At 40.5% G+C, this 17,549-nt stretch overlaps 2 protein-coding genes across 3 annotated transcripts in view; both read left to right on the forward strand.

The window, feature by feature from the left end:
- The first annotated feature begins 5,054 nt into the window (after positions 1–5,054).
- On the forward strand, positions 5,055–11,723 carry LOC123515923 (phosphomevalonate kinase-like). The gene is made up of 5 exons (XM_045274823.1): positions 5,055–5,193; positions 6,905–7,088; positions 9,269–9,474; positions 10,260–10,409; positions 10,521–11,723. The coding sequence occupies exons 2-5, from the start codon at positions 7,003–7,005 to the stop codon at positions 10,715–10,717; spliced, it is 639 nt and encodes a 212-aa protein (XP_045130758.1). The 5' UTR covers positions 5,055–5,193; positions 6,905–7,002; the 3' UTR covers positions 10,718–11,723.
- Positions 11,724–15,284: 3,561 nt separating this feature from the next.
- The window catches only part of LOC123515920, a 37,425-nt gene continuing 35,160 nt past the window's right edge, over positions 15,285–17,549 (forward strand). The window contains exon 1 of one of the 2 annotated variants that reach the window (XM_045274819.1): positions 15,285–15,458. In XM_045274819.1, coding sequence (XP_045130754.1) covers positions 15,457–15,458 — 2 coding nt within the window. In that variant the 5' untranslated portion in view covers positions 15,285–15,456. The remainder of the gene's footprint in view (positions 15,459–17,549) is intronic. The other variant, XM_045274820.1, reaches the window with a different exon arrangement.

The following is a 17,549-nucleotide window of genomic DNA, read 5'->3' on the forward strand; positions in this document are numbered from 1 at the left end:
AATTATTTGTTCATTCTCGGGATTTACAAACTCTTCTATCTCCACGTAGAAGGTCTGAGTAGCTAAAAATTCTGCATAGGAAATAAAAAACGGAAAGCAGTAGATAACAAATAAATGATAAAAACGGAGTGACAGGATGGAAGCGAAGGGAGGGCTGTGACGGTACTGTATTGTCTCCCCATGCAGACTCTATTAGCTACACACGGGGAAACAGCGAACACAGCTACTGAGGGAAAAAGACCAAGGAAAATTTGAAGACGGAATGATTACAGGAATGAAAAAATAAACTAAGGTTCAAATATGAAAAAAGACATTTGGGACAAAAAAAAAAAAAAGTGAGTAGGCTTTGTTACATGGAAATTTGGATAACTAAAGAAAAAAATGTGACTCTGAACTCAGCGATAATGAAAACTCTCTCTCTCTCTCTCTCTCTCTCTCTCTCTCTCTCTCTCTCTCTCGAGAGAGAGAGAGAGAGAGAGAGAGAGAGAGATGATAAAAAAAAAAAATCGAGGCGGAAGCAGCGGAGAGATTGTTCTGGGCAAGGGTTCGGAACGAGTCATGAGCACGAAGACTTACAAATAAGAAACTGACATTAAAGTGAAAGGAAACAAACACAGAGCTTTATATGATACTTGGAAGTCAACTAGAGCTGTAAAGACAGGTGTTAGCTGAGAAAGAGGAGATTTAAGAAGAGTCTGAGCTTAACAGGAAAAATAAAAAACAGACAGAAAGAGCTCAGGACAGACCAAGAGAGGTGTTATACTGGTGATAGAGGTGGTGGTGGTGATATTGGTAGTGGCGATGGTGGTGGTGGTGATATTGGTGGTGGTGCTGGTGATTGTGATAGTGGTGGCGGTGGTGGTGCATGATAGTAGTAGAAGCAGTAGTAGTAAGTAGTGTTTTTGCTACGTGTTCCATCATTATTATTTCCAGGAGACTTTGATAAAAGCATGATAACATTCGCCTCCTGTTTTCATTAAGTGTTTCCCGGAGATAACAGGACGCAACATTTTCCGCTCCCTCTCTCACCAGCACACAAATCCTACACTACCGCGACGTTCTCTTTTAAACTACTGCACGAAAATCCATCGTGAGGAAGATGAACTGAATATGAGAATCAATCTACTATCAGCGCAGCATACAGTGTGGTACAGTTTATTCTAGAATTCTCTGATAGGTGTTCTTACTTTCTGGAGAAATTGTCCGACACTGTTTTGAGGCGTTGCCGTAGCCTGACTCACAGATACAGTAGTAACGAAAAGCCCTTCACATTGATGTAACCTGAGAGTGACAAGCGCCAATGAACACTCCCTTTTCTATATCCCCTATCGGCAGTGGCGCACTAAAGGTGGGGCGGGGGCCGTCCGCCCCCGGGTGACAACCAGAGGGGCGGTGCCATATGAAGAATACAAAATTGTATGAAAAAATTCTTGGATAATATTCATAACCCTTTGCAAAAAGATAAGAATGGCACATTAGTACATTACATAAAATTATCCTACTATGGCCATTTGAGTTTCGTGATTCGGAAAAAAAAAAAACAATCACTTACTGAAACAACATTTTCCGGAAAGAAAGTTTAACTTTATTTTCTGTAACTCTTATACTCTGAAATCCTTCTTTCCTTTCAAAGATTCAATTCCTTCATTCCTAATATCTAGTGTTGTGTATGAATATGTTTGTTCGTCGTGCAAGCGACGATATGTTGGCGAGACGAAGCGCAACTTGATGCTTCATGTTGCCGAACATAAGGGTGTCTCGGCACGAACGGAAACCACTTACACAACCCCAGCTGTTTTGCCTCGCTTCGCTCGGCAGCGCCACCCGTCACCCCAACATCCACCTTTGGGAGGGGGTGCAAAGGAATGATCTGCCCTGGGTGCCAAATACTCTAGGAACGCCCCTGCCTATTAGTTCGGTGCTTAAGTTTAGTGTAGAAAAATTTCTTGCTGTTTCGTAAACAAAAGATTTACGCGAGACTTGCTGTTGTGTACTACTAGAAAATACTGTCATTATTATTAGTGAGGCGGTGGCGTATTGGATAAGGTGGTGAACGTGGGATCGGGTAGACGTCCATGCGAAGTTTCGTATAAAACCACGTGTCGCCTTGAAACTTTGCATTTGTGGAGTGGTTTAAAGTTACTTACATGTCACCATGATACACAGGTTCTAAGTGGAGGTGTAATTGCCTTACATCAAGGATGCGCTTTGGTGGTGATAATGGCCCCTAATATGGATACCACTATAAATAAAATTGCATGCGCCACTAATGGGTGGAAGCTTCCTACATACACTTCAAGTGTGCCTACAGGCGCTATTGGCCATAACATAAAAAAAAAAAAGAAAGATAGACCGTACCTGTACTTCCTTGCCTAATTTTTTTCCCTCGGCCCAGTACCGCACCTCCGGTACCGTACCCAAGGCTATTAAATCGCGCCTGAAAAATCTAATCCACACCTCCAAAAAAGTAAAACAAAATACAAAGCAATAATATAATCTAGCTCCATATATATATATATATATATATATATATATATATATATATATATATATATATATATATATATATATATATATATAATTTGCTCTACTTCTTAGTTACATTTGGCATTTTCTAGTTACAAGAATCTGGCGACTTTGCTGCTCTCTCTCTCTCTCTCTCTCTCTCTCTCTCTCTCTCTCTCTCTCTCTCTCTCAAACAGGCACAGATGTCATAATGTGCGAACTCAAAATTTCGCCTTTCGGTCCGTGCGAAGGGACGGACTTAGAATTTCGCACTTTTAAGATTTTTCCGTACTTCGGACCACCGCACTTGGCTTGGTAGTCCGCAGATACGGAGGAGCGGAGGTGCAGACCGAGGTACGGAAGTGCCCAGCTCTATTGGATGGGTATGGAAGAGACTTTTGAGTTAGGTTTAGTAGTGAAAAGTAAGGTAATGATAGTGAATAGGTCAGAGGATGAAAGCAATGCAGTATGGAGAATTGGAGAGGATGAGTTTAAACAGGCGTGAGAATATGAGTACTTGAGGATGTGGGTGAGTCTAATGGGTGTGAAAAGGTAAAGAATGAAAAGACAGGCTTAGTGAACCAGTGGGTATAGGACGATTGGGGAGTGCAGCAAGAATGAAAGCAAGTAAATATGACGTGCTGAGAGAAGTGTGGCTGCGCCTAGTATAATGTATAGTATGGATGTTATCGCATGGAATGAAAGTGAAATTGACAAGCTAGAAGTGGGACAGAATAGAATAAGTAAAATGGCACTGAACGCACCGAAGTACACAGTAGTAGAAGCTTTGAGAGATGATATGGGATGGAACACTTTTACGGAAAGACTGGTAAAAGCCACACTTAGGTACAAGGTTAGGTTGGGGAGAATGGATGATGAAAGGATAGTGAGAAAGGTGTATCTGTGGAATGAAAGTGGGAGCAAATGGAGGAAGAGGTGCATAAGAATGACAGAAGAGAATGGATTACAGGTGGTATGGGGGATGAGAATGGCTGGGAAGAATTGAAATGATCGTGAATGGATCATGACAAGAGGAGGCCGAGTAGGAACTGAATGGAATGCGAAGAAATGGACGAGCAAGATAGACAGAGAGGTGAAGTGAATAATAGTTGAATGAGATGGAACGAAAGACTACTCTGGAATGGTGCAAGGAAAAGGAAATCCCGATGTATGAAAGGTGGTATGATGGCAGCCTGGATGGTGATCTCTTCCGCGTTAGGGCACATTGTATAGGGATGTGAATGCAAGATACTACGGGTAGTCTGAGTCCCGCAGCGAAGTGTGCTAGATGTGTGACATGGGGGAGGACGAGACGGTGAAGCATGTGGTGGAGCGTGATAAGTATGAGAGAGACAGGAGGGAGATGATGCATGTGATTCTGACTGAATTATGACGTAATAGGAATGAAAGAGTGGAGAAGACAGAAAGGGAATGGATGGTGTTGCTGGTGGGACTGTGTGAGACAGGTGAAAGGCTGTGAAGAAGTTTCTGGAGAGAATGTGCCGAGCGAGGAGATGTATAAGAGGGGATATGATAGAGTTATTTAAAATGTTCTCAGATACAAACTACATAGATGTGAGATCTTTCTTTACCTTGGAAATAGGACTAGAAATCATGGCAGGAAGATTAGAAAGCAAGGGTGCAGGTTAGATAGAAGAAAATATTTCTTTAGTCATAGGATGGTAGACTTCTGGAATGCATTGCCAGAGAGCGTTGTAAATAGCACTAGTTTGACAATGTTTAAAAACAGATTAGATAAGCACTTAAATTTCTTAGATTTATAATTATGTATAGCGCTGCATGATAGTTTTTATAAGAAATTTACTATAGTTAAACAAGACATGATCCCCATGTATGGAGATCACAAATTGTAGAGGATTTCGCTGTAGGACTTAGCCCTGTTAATGGGCCAAATATTTAGAATTATTATATAATGTATTGTGTACTTGTAAGTGTATCTTTAAGTACTGATGACGAGGTCGCTGTGCGACTGAAACAGGATAACCTAGATGGGCCCTGGTGGCCCTTTGTTATCCTATTATTTATGTTATGTTATGAGGTGTAGGGATAACTACTGAAAAGGCCCAGAGCTATCCCGAGCCACTTGTAGCATCAAGATCAAGATCTGCAAACTTTCTATTTTTTATCTATTTTTATTTATTTATTTATTTTATTTATTTTTTTTTTTTTTGGGGGCGGGGTTTTCGTGTTTACCGCTTACTTTAGGAACTGAGGATTGGCTACACCCGCCTCAATGCCCACCTGCACAGGCTGGGCATGACTGACTCTCCCCACTGCCCCTGGTGCCCTACACACAGTACACAGCCTGACACCCCAGAACACCTGCTCCTGCACTGTCCTCGTCACCACTCACACCGTGTGGCCCTCCTCCACTCACTGATTACTATCCACCCACACAGGCCAACACTGACTGACCTGCTGGGTGGCTGCACAAATACCACTCAGACTTTCAGGACCCTCAACCTCACCAGGACCTTCCTACAGAAAACAAATCAGCTCCACCGCATATAGCTTGAACACCTCTCCACCGCATACCACACCTTTGGGGCACTAGAGGCTGTGGCACACAGCCTGCACGGCCCCAACAAACCCCCAAGAAGAAGAAGAAACTTACTTTAGGACACCGACAACGCTGAGCGACTAGGAGAGGATGCCCAAATAAATAAGGTACCATTGCACAATCTTAGAACGTAGATAAGGAAGAAATGAAGATAAAATAAGTTTTGTATGAGTTTTAAGAAGGTTTTTAATACTCCATATTTTTGTCACTTGTATTAGGAGACGACCGCGGGGAGAGGACACGTTAATAACTAGAATATCACTGAATAGCTCCAGATGTAAGAAAAAAAGGTTTACTATTTTTTACTTTTCGTTTGTTACAAGGTTTCCTTTGAGATAGGAGGTACCCCAAAAAAAGTATCCCCTTTAGCCCATAAATTCCCGTGAAAAGCCCACATGGTATAAATAAAAAAAAAAAAGTAAATATATTTAGTGCTTTGCCCTGCAGGGCATTGTACAAGGATTCCTTGATATTGTATGGCTTGTGTCATGTGTCCTGTGTGGATACTGGCGATTATGTGTACTGGTGTGCTTTCTGCTTTGACTGTCACTGTGGATCTAACCTAGTTCCGTTACTTAGGTTAAGTTAGTTTGGTTCCATTAGGTTATTAGTTTGGTTAGGTTAGATGGTGGTGCGTGGCGGGGAGTTGGGCCTCGGGGAGTTCGGTGTTCTGGTGGCCAGTCCTTTGTTGGGGAACATGGTCAGGGAGTGTTGCTGCTGCGTTTCTTAGGTGTGAGAACCAAACTGTTGTGTTTTATTACATTTGTGTCTGCTTTGCATTAACAATAGACAAAAGACTGAGAAGAGCAAGACCGAGAAGATGTTGCTGTGAAGCACTGAGTATGTTTGTCTCACTCCCCTTCAAGGCTGAGCAGCTTAGTCAATATATGAAAGAAGGAAAAATACCATTTACTATACTGAGGGGAGAAAAAAATAAAGAAGAGGATAGTGAGGGGACAGACCTATTTGTAAACACACAAGACTGAGGAAGCTGTCAGTGTGTTTAAATGTTTTTTATCTAGTTATGTCATGTGCACCATTCCTCTAAAGATTAGTCAGACAACATGCTGACTATTATATTCCCAATGTTGCATATCTGTCTTTTATTGCCATTTTCATACTAACTGCTCTACTGATCTTGCTAACTTCATGCCTCCCCTCCTCTTGTGGCCTTGCTGCACAAGGCTTTCTTCTTCCTCTCATCCTTATTCTGTCCAACTCTCAAATACAAGAGTTATCTAACCAGTATTCTCAGTCATTCATACCTTTCACTGGTAAACTCTGGAACTCCCTGCTTGCTTCTGTATTTCCATATTCCTATTACTTAACTTCATCTAAGAGGGAGGTTTCGAGACTTCTGTCCCAGTCTTTCGGCTAATTCTTTCCAATTCTTTTAGGGAACTTGCATTTGAAGTGGGCCTTTTCTTCATTTTTTTTTATTCTTATAGCCTTTGGCAAGTTTCCCTCTTGCATAAAAAGGAAAAAAGTGTTTGTCATAGTACCCTAGTACCTGTAGCTGTGGTGAATGTGGTGGTTACTGAGGCACTGGTTGCACTACATAACAAGTTCATTGTCTTCATCAGCTAGTTGTGAGGAGTGCAGCACAGTGCTGCCATGTCAAATTGCAAACTTTACCTTAAATAAACCCTTAACATTACCCTTTTTGCTTTGAAATTACTCTGTTTGTTAAAAATCTATTTATTAAAGATCATTTATATGTATGTACATGTAGGAAACATACCATAATATGTACGGTGATAAAATAATATTACCCTGAAATTAAATAATGTTACCCTGATAGTGCTCAAATTACTCTAGAACAAGGTAATTACCCAGCACCTGGCAGCACGGGTGCAGCAGAGTGCAGAGGAGGCTGAGAGCAGCAGTCACTCCCCACCACCATCAGTATCACCACCATGGCCAGGAATCCCGTCCTGGTGCTGCTTTTCAGTGGTAAACGCAAGTCAGGGAAGGATTATATCACTGACCATTTGCAGGAGAGGTAAGGACTGCCAAAATGCCACACTTTTAGAAAGATACAGCACTCCAGTTTTAAGGTTAAATTAAACACTGAAATATTTTAATATATTTATACCTGATGTGATAATTACATTTTAATTGAATGGGAAATTCTTCCTTTGGTGACATCCCATGAATTCAATGATAGGTAGACACAGCAATATAGTCAGAGGCAGTGTTAGCATGTCCCTCTCCAGAATGACATTGGCAGATGTTGCTGCTGTGCATGGATGGAGTCTGCCTTCCTGTCTCTTTTCTATGTGATACAGTTGCAAATTTACAGATTGACAGTTTTGTACATGTCTCTTGACAGGTGAAACCATATACTTCATGTACCAAATTTATTTACTTGTATTTTGTAGGAGTTGTAGCTGTCTGTGTCTATTCACCATTTACTTTTTACCCGATTTACATAAAAATGACCTCATGAAACCTTGCAACTAACTTAAGAATATAGTAACATACAATAGAGTTCTGCTTGCTAGAAAACATTATTTCATCTTCCGGAATGAGGGATGGAATCCTGTAATAACTCCTGTACTCTACAGCTGAGCTGTCTGTGAATGTGAATGTATTCTTACGAGCATTATTATAGAGGTTCCTTCATATGAATTATCTTTAACAGGGCCGGGCAAACTTTTCAGTGCAAGAACCACATAAGAAAAAAAAAAAAAAAAACATGTAGGGTTGCATATTATATTAACCCAAAAGTGGTTAATATTTAGAAGACAAAATCATTTTTTTTTAAAGAAAAAGCCACTCCTATGCATACACACACCTGCAGGAAGAAAGCAAAATGCTCACAATATTATTTAGGGTTGCTTGTTAACTTCATGTTTCAAATGCATTAACATAGTTATTACTATTATTACCTGTAGTATACAGTGGTATCATGAGTTGTCAGGTTATTAAGAAGTTTGGTGGTGGTGGAGGGCCAAGGAGGTTGATGAAGTGTTGTTTAGTTGAGCTGTTATCTGACAAGGTCTGAGCTGCTTTGTGCTGGATAACTGAGGAATTGTTTCACTTTATTTGTCTAGGAAATGACAAGGAATTGTAATACAGTGAAACAATTTCTTAAAACAAGACAAAATGGCAATGTTGAATTGTTATTTTAACTCTTGACATGGATTTCTTAATGAATTTTTATGGCATGTTGTGACTGACATACTGACTGTAACAGCAGATATTGAAATATCTGGCTATTTAGCCTACCATGCCAAAAATAGGTTCCAGGGACACTTAGCTAAGTATTTAGGTGTCTTTTGTATCAAATGGCTGTCTCGTATAAATCTAGCCAAATATGTCAATATGGATGAAAACTCCATAATGTTGAGATCTCTAACTTGTTTTATTATTTTTTGTATCTTTTGTCTGCCTTTTGACACAAAATGAAAATTAAGAACTCCGAAAGTCATGTGAAACATTCCAGATTCACCTATGATGTTATGATGAAGTTTGCCTTGTACTGAATTATGAATAAACTCAGTTTTTATCTGTAATGTAGGTAACAGTGAATTGTGGTAGTTTAGAAATGTGGCATTTATTAAAGTGTCTTACTTTAATATTACATCTGTAAAAGAAGGATTAAGAGTTTACATATTGACGTGGCTGTGCAATCTTGCTTTTTGAGAGCAGCTGTCAACAGTCACTACCACTGTTATGAATCAGGCCTTAGTGGAGTGTGTCAGCCACTGATTGATGGATTATACTGGCAAGCACAGACAATATCACATAGGTAGTTGTCACACACCCTGTCTTCTCTTCAGTCTTCCAAGGATAATCATAGAAAGAAAATAATTTGGCTTATAGATTTGTGCAAGAAAATATATTTTTAACATTTAGGAAAAGGATAGAATTTTGATTGCATTATTCCAAGCATTGTTACCAGTTGTAAGTAAAGTGATGTTGTTAATCTAGCACATTATTTACTCAAAGGTTTCTGTGATTTTAAAATGCATTTTGAAAATGTGATTCAATTTTATTTAGAGAACAGCACAATGAAAAATGTCAGCAATAGGAAAAGCTGGATGTAGATCAAAATAATTTCACAGTATTCCTTTAGAATAGTAGGTGAAATTATTTTACAGGTAATTGTTTTTGCAAATCAGCATAACATAGCATAGCACTGCATAGCCCTGCATTACATGTACAAATCTTTCTCAGGTTAGATGAAAGTAAGAGCAAGATAATAAGGCTGAGTGGACCCATCAAGCAGCAGTTTGCTGAGGACAATGGCTTGGATTACTCACAGCTCCTCACTGCATCGGATTACAAGGAGAAATACCGATCAGAAATGATAACTTGGAGTGAAGCCAAGAGAGCGCAGGATAGAGGCTACTTCATCAGGGAAGCCATTAAGATGTTTGAAGGTTAGTGAGTGCTGAAGCACACAGCAGAAAGCAGGTGAACACTGCAGGCACTAGAGGACAACTCTTTGTACAAATAAAATGTTGAGGCTGTATGTCAAGGGATTTGTGATAGGGAAGAGGGAAAGAAGAAAGACTTGAATGCAAAGATTGAATACATGACATAAAAAAAAAAATTGGAAACTTTGATATGGGTACCCTTAAAATTTTGTTGAGTGCCAGAAATGTTTAGATTTTAGAGGATAGTGAAGAGTGCATGCACTTGTATTTTGATCAATATTAAAATATTTATGAATAGTTAACAAGAAATAGGTAATAAACTAGCTTTATTCACATAACATTTGAGGATTTTTAACTTGTTCTAGACAAAAAATATGGCACCATACAGCCTTGATATGGCACCAAGATAGAAACTTTATCCACCATCCATCCATCCATCACATCACTGCTCACTAAAGCAATATGTGGTGCAATGAACCTTGTGTTGTCTTCCAAGAAAAACTTGTGGGGTTGAAAATTTCACCTCATATATATATATTTTTTTGCAAACAAGTTTGGAGTGTTGCTTGTCCAGTATCCAGAGCCAGGCAAGGTTGCAAAGCAGGAAGGCTAGTGATGGGCTGTGTATGACCTGTATCACTGGAAGACTTTCCTGTCTTACCAACATTTTTTCCTTTTAGAGGCAGGGCTTTGGGGTTTTGATTTTGAGGAAGAAAGTGTGTTATTGTAATCTTTGATAACTTTTCAAGTCTTATAACTTATTTAAAAGAAGCTTTCTTGTCTGGCAGGAAGCAAGTACCCGATATGGATTGTGAGTGACATGCGGCGGCGAAGTGACCTGGCATGGTTCAGGGAGCACCACTCCTGTGCTATCTACTCTGTCCGCATCATTGCCACTGAGGAGGCACGGAGGAAGAGAGGCTGGGTCTTTACTCCTGGTAAGCCTATCACTCCTTTGATCATCTTGTTACTTGAAGTAAACATCTTACTTGAAATATTCGACTTTCACTTGGACAGCAACGTAGTGCATTGATATTTACTTGGTACAGGTGTAGACGATGCAGAGAGTGAATGCGATTTAGACACAGTTACTTCCTGGGACATGGAAGTGGACAACAGTCAAGAGGAGAATGAAGGGCATATGCTGAGTGTGCTTGATTCTCTCCTCACTCTGTGCTCAGAACGGTTAGCAGCAGCAGCAGCAGCAGCAGCGAGAAGTGATGTTGTTTCCAACACTACAGGTTAGAGTTTTTTTCAAGTGTTGACAAGCCAATCCTTTGCCAGGGCTAATTATTTGATTGCCTTTGAAGATCAGGATATGAAACAGATGGTTATGTAAGAAGTCATTAATGCAACATAATCTACTATTATATGAAACTCATAAAAATACTTTAGAAACAAACGGACTCAGATGAGGAAATTTTGTTCATGAGAAAAGTAATGGTAAGCAGTAATACTCCATTGAGGGCTTACTTGTCAGTAAGGCCTGACTGATTTGTTGGCCAGCCAATTTAATCATCTTGATTGTGGCCATTAGAAAATAATCGGTAATCTGTCAAAAGTTCACTGAATACGCTGAAGTGAGCAGTTTGCTATATTTAAGCCATTAAAAGCAGGTATTAATTTATTTCTTTATTTTGAAAAACGTAAAAATTTAATCGGCCGATATATGGGTTATTGGAATTTTCTATCCCCCTTTATCAGAATTGGCATGGCCACAAAAAATCTATATCGGTCAGGTCCTACTAGTCAATTTACAGAAGCATAGTCTACAGATGCTTTAGAGTTATACTCCATTCCTTTAAAAAAGAGAAGCAAGTGCCTTAATAAGAACATTATGTGAATACAGTACATACTAGGCTACTCTTAAAGCATGTGTCATGAACACCGTCTGTTTGGAACCTTATCCATCTTATCATCTCATTGATGGATTCACCCTTTCAATGAGTTGCTTTGTCACCATTATCAATATGGATTTAGAAGGGTTTTCATGCTCTCTGTTTATTTGTTTAGCAATTATCTGTGGATTTTCTATTAATATATAAATGTAGTTGATCATTATCAGTTATGTGCAATGTAAGATGACATATTTTCCTGAGGTGCAGCCTGTGCTGGCATAGGCAAGCAATGTTAACTTTGTCAATCTTTCTAACTATTGTCAAGTGAGTGAATAGCCTGTAGTTGATTTGTAAACCACTGATGTGATGCACACATCATTAAGCATACTAGTATTTTAAAACATTAATGTTTAAGTGACTTTAATTTTTTTCCACAAACCACATCCCTTAGTTCAGATTAGTTAGTGGCCATCTGTTACTTCACCTACCTACTGCACCTGCCCTCTCGTCACTCTCCTTGCCTTAACTCCCTTCCCCCCCAGCCTCATGCTGCACCCAGCCTCTCACTCCCCATCCCCTCCCAGCCTCATGCTGTACCCAGCCTCTCACTCACTCCCACACCAGCCTCATGCTGCAGCCAGCCTCTCTCTCATTCCTTCTCCCCAGCCTCATGCTGTAGCCACCCACCTACTCACCTCCCCCCAGTCTCATGCTGCAGCCAGCCTCTCACTCAAACCCTGACCCATCAATCTCATGCTGTAGCCACCCTCCTACTCATCTCTTCCCCCTCCACCTGATGCTGCAGTCAGCCTCTTACTCCCTCCCACACCAGCCTCATGCTGCAGCCAGGCTCTCACCCTCTCCCCAAAGCCTCATTCTGCAGTCAGCTGTCCATTTTTTATTTATTTATTTTTTAAATGTTATTGCCAATAGCACCTGTAGGTGTACTTGAAAAGTATGTACAGGAAGCACTGCTCATTTTCCACCCTTTAATGGCGCAGGCAATTTTATTTATAGTGGTTCCCATAATAGGGCGTGCATCTTTGGTGTAACCACTTAGAACCTAGGTATCTTGGTGACATGTAGGTAACTTTAAACCACTCGACAAATGGCAAAGTTTTTAAGACTGCATGTGGTGGGATTCGAACCCAAGTGTGGATGTCTGCTTGATCACATGCTCCCCACCTTATCCACTGCACTGCCCACCTCATACTATTAGTGTGTTAAGATGAAGGAAGGATTTGGTCTCAGGCAGAACATATTGATGAAACTTATGAAATAACAGTCTTGAGGTGATAACTGCTATTATATGAATAGTTCAATGGCTTGTAGCTTCTGTGTGTGTGTATTTACCTAGTTGTATTTACCTAGTTGTATTGTACAGGGTTCAAGCAGGGCTCATAGTGTCCCGTCTCCATGTCTCCATTTATCCAATTTTTCCTTAAAGTTATGCAGATTATGTACTGTAACAATTTAATTATTCAATGCATTCCACTTCTCCACCATTCTGTGTAGAAAATTGTATTTTACAATATCCTTCATACACTGCCTCATCTGAATATTCTTTACATGTCTTCTTGTCCTATCTTCTGTCACCAGCACCATGTCTTCCTTGTCTATCTTTTCAATGCCATTGACTATCTTGTACATTGTTATTAGGTCTCCTCGTTCTCTTCTAGCTTTTAAGGTTAGTAGTCCCATTTCCTTCAGCTGTTTGCGGCACTCCGCTTTCTACTGCTCTCCACTCGGATTTCATATTTTTGACTACCGTCCTTATTTCTCTCCCCCTCAAGTAATTTTCCATCCATTTTAATTTGGTTCCTTTTAAGCCACCCTTCTCCTCTAACTTCCACAGTAACCTGTGTGTGTGTGTGTGTGTGTGTGTGTGTGTGTGTGTGTGTGTGTGTGTGTGTGTGTGTGTGTGTGTGTGTATTCACCTAGTTGTATTCACCTAGTTGTAATTTTACAGGGCCTGGGTATCATACTCGTGTGGCCCCGTCTCCATATCTACACACATCCAACTTTCCTTTAAAACTATGCACACTCCTCGCTGACACCACCTCCTCACTCAAACCATTCCACACCTCCACACATCTTTGTGGGAAACTATATTTCTTCACATCCTTCAAGCATATTCCCTTGGCTATCTTTTTACTATGCGATCTCGTAGTTCTATTTAAGTTTTCCTCTCAACATCATTTGTTCATTATCCACTGTGTGTGTGTGTGTGTGTGTGTGTAATTACATGTCACCAGTATATGTTAGAGAGAGAGAGAGAGAGAGAGAGAGAGAGAGAGAGAGAGAGAGAGCGATTGGAAATTGTTGATTATATTAGCTACTTGCACCATGGATCATTAGTAGTATTTCTTTTTATAGCTCTTACAGATTATGAATATAATGTATTTGTTTATATATTTATTATTATTATTATTATTATTATTATTATTATTATTATTATTATTATTATTATTATTATTATTATTATTGTGGAACTGGTATAAAAAAAAAGAATAGTGAGCCACATCTATTGAAGTTGCGCATTCTGAAACACTGCAAGCCACGCCTCTGCTTCCAAAAGGTTCCAGACCAGGGACGCTCAAGGCCCCATCATTGAACCCTTTGTCTTGTGTGTGTCTCCTCTTACCCACTCACCAGCCCGGGATCCTTACTTCATTCACACACAAAGCAGAAACAAACAAAAATCGTAGCCATTTCTCTCTCTCTCTCTCTCTCTCTCTCTCTCTCTCTCTCTCTGTAAAATTAAGTTCAAATGAGTTATTATTTCATTATCATTTATTTACCCCTGTCATGTTCTGTTATTTTATTTATTTATTTATTCATTTTTATTATTATCAATTCCTCTATTATTTTTTTTAACACCAAGGGTAAATTTGCCTCTAGTTGAGGACCACTGGTCTAATAGTAGAAGTTTCCAAGAGTTTATTTTTTGGTTCAAGAGACAGATTCACATTATTTTTACTTTATCAATATGAGAAACGCTCTTGACAATGCGCTTTTTCCATCAATGGCGCCGTTAAAGTCGGTCTTGCTGAGGCCAAAGTGTTTCAGAATCTGCGGTAATACCGATAGTAGGTGATCGAGGAAGGCGCCGGGCTTGGTTAGGCTGGGCTGGGCTGGGCTGTCTATAATACACTAGTACTCGGGCAACACCAAGAAAATGGTTATCGCTCGTTTGCACATGTTAACGAAGCAGGATATACATTAAAGTTTGTTCTTGACAGACTTATCTCGATGACTAGCTGCTTTAATGGAAGTTATTTAGACTTTTCATGACTTACATAGTTTAGTTATGCATCATCAGTAGGAAGAACATGTTGGTTTTGTGGCCTTTGCAATTAGTCTTGATCAAAGAACAATTTGTTTCCAAGTATTGAGCCAGTAAGTCAGTCTTATAGACAAATCACCCCTTGATCAAATTAGACCGTTGCTAAAGGGCGACGAAGGTACCGGTACTATGCACTATCTGAGTACTTACTATTATACCTTCCTAAAGTTGGTTGAAATGTTGCATGGAGGTGTAAAGTTGCGTGTGGTCGTGTTGACAGGTAGGTTATACTCTGGGCCGGATATACGAGGCATAGCTTGTCTGTTTTCATCATTCAGTTCAGTCAAGCATCCTCACATGAACTTGTCTTACTCTTTTCTGCATCCAATATCAATGAGTATTTTGTGGCAAACTAGCAACGTTTCCAGACTCGTACGACATGACGTCATTTCCTCAGATGTCAGGAGGCGAAGTCTGGAAATAGTTAGGTCAACTATATTGTATTGACACAGCAGTATAGCTAGGAATGGGACACGTGTACTATCACTGATGTGTTCTAAATACGCATTTCTGTAGTCATGACATAGAGTGATGGAGGGATATTATCGCGGTGAAGTTGTGGAGCGAGATGTGTCGGGTGGCAACGTGTGGCAGCCAACCAGCGTGGTGTGAAGCAGCTGACTCCAGTGGCCGGTCTGACGTGCTGCTTTTGGTGTTGTGTCAACGAACCGATCGAGGGCGTGCTGCAAAGGAAGGCACACGGGGAAATAGTACACACACACACACATACACACAGGGAAAGGTGTGGCTGTCCCGGCAGACGCTGGTTGGTAATCATCATCTCGTCATAACGTCAGTGCGATGTAAGTCCAACAAGTAAGGTTCGTTTTAGTGGAGAGGCTGTTGACCGCGTCGTAATGTAGTTTTTGTCATTACGTGTTAGCTGCTTAACCTTGTATGCACAGTCCGACTTCCCTTAGGATATAATGATAGGGGAGTGGAGTCTGGTAAAACACCGCTCCACAAACATACGTGCCGTGATAACTCGCTCACGTTTCATCTATTTAGGAAAGTTTGGATTTGATTATCATCATCCCCGCTTGTCAACTATGTGATTATCATTATCCTAAGGTCAAACTTACGGCTGTTAATCATGAGCATTTCAGTCTCGCGGCTTTCGTGATCATATTAGAAGTAGTGATGGTTGACGAGGAGGTTGGCGTGTTTTTCAACGTGTAATGCAATGTGACAAGGTGTCAAGCATGCACTGGTACCCATTGGTAGACACCGAGAGCTGAGGTGTATAGGTCGAGCCTGAACTACTATCGATCCCTCCCTATGTAGGTCAGCAGGAGACGTAATCTGTTGCATGTGAAATAAGGTTGTCTAGTCTAAGCCATGTGTGTGGCCAGGTGTGATGCGTCTGATATCATGGAAGAAAACCCCCATAAAACTTACTTGCAGTGTGTAATGTTCACCATTGTTCCATGCAAAACACCACCTTGTTAAAACGATTGTTAATTCTCTGGTTAACTATTCATTCAGTCAGTCTGTCTTTCAATCTATATCGATTTGTTTACTAATCTACAGATTTCATACAACCAATATTGTATCAGTGTTTAGGTCTGGCAGGTTTGAGAGAATAAGGATCGTTTTCAGTACATTTAACACCTAGAATAGCATCAAAGTGTTATGCGAGTTTCTTTACTAGCCAGAAATTGTTAGGTATATATATATATATATATATATATATATATATATATATATATATATATATATATATATATATATATATATATATATAATTATGTCCTCACTGAGATATAACAATGTTGAGTTACAAGCGCCTATATTTCATCGGGACCCGCTCGCTCCCTCCGCGTTCTCCTTTGCCACTGCGTCAATATCATCAGGTGATGCGCGAAGCTGGCCTGACTGCCCTTCCTCCCTCCCTCCAGCGCCGCCGCCGCCCGCGTGGTGGGGTGTGGACCGCGGCCAGGAGGCTCATCTCATGAACTGAGAGCCAAAGGGATGATGACATATTGCTGTATTATATGCAGATGAACGATGCTTCTTGTGACTTTGATGGTAGCATAGAATTATGGTTACTTTGGTATTAGTTAAGGTGCATTTGTCACTCATTGTCATGGTGTATCGCTATATTGCTCTACATACGGTATAGCCACCAACATTGGACGGAGCTTCGTAAAATGCTAAAGCATGATACACACACACACACACACACACACACACACACACACACACACACTGTGAGACATAATACTATGGCATATACATATGATGTTAATGGAAGCATTTGTAACGTAATGCGTGGCATTCTATCACCAGCAAGAACTAACAGTAACTGAAAGAACCACGTAACTGAACGTTCTACCTGAGTAACTCCCTTGTTGTTTCCCTTACATTCACGCTGGCGAGTATGAGAACAATAACCGTAGTGTTAAGTAATTCATGAATCCGAGATGCTCCCGGACCCGGTATTATGCTGGCGCTGCTATTGCTAACAAAAACAGGTGGTGTGAGTCGGCGTGTTGTGGTGGCGCCGACGTGTCTGAAGTGGCCGCGGCCGCGCGCCCGTCTGGGAAGTGGGGAGTGAGTGGGGAATGGGACGCGTCGCATGGTCGCCTTGAGTCATGCTGCTGCTGCTGCTGCTGCTGCTGGACCCGCCCTGTCTAACTAATGAGCTTCACCTTGCCGTGACTCGTGCACATCAACAAATTAGTGAAGTACACATCAAAGTGCATCCTCGCCTCGTGTTCTTGTTCATGTGCATGGCATTGCAGAATGTGTTTGCTTATTCATCCATTCATACATTCGTTTCTTTCTTTGATTCATTTACTGAATAACGTCTCCAATGCATTGCTGCCCTGCAATTCTGTTAACTTATTTATTTATTTAGTGTTTATTATGTTTACGGTCGTGGTAGGACTGCT

Source organism: Portunus trituberculatus, chromosome 40 (assembly GCF_017591435.1).
Source record: "Portunus trituberculatus isolate SZX2019 chromosome 40, ASM1759143v1, whole genome shotgun sequence".
Classification (NCBI taxonomy): domain Eukaryota; kingdom Metazoa; phylum Arthropoda; class Malacostraca; order Decapoda; family Portunidae; genus Portunus; species Portunus trituberculatus.

Coding starts and splice junctions, on each gene's coding strand:
- LOC123515923 (XM_045274823.1), top strand. CDS start 7,003: ATGGCCAGGAATCCCGTCCTGGTGCTGCTTTTCAGTGGTAAACGCAAG. Junction 9,475..10,259: donor AGCCATTAAGATGTTTGAAG/GTTAGTGAGTGC, acceptor CTTGTCTGGCAG/GAAGCAAGTACCCGATATGG. Junction 10,410..10,520: donor AGGCTGGGTCTTTACTCCTG/GTAAGCCTATCA, acceptor TACTTGGTACAG/GTGTAGACGATGCAGAGAGT.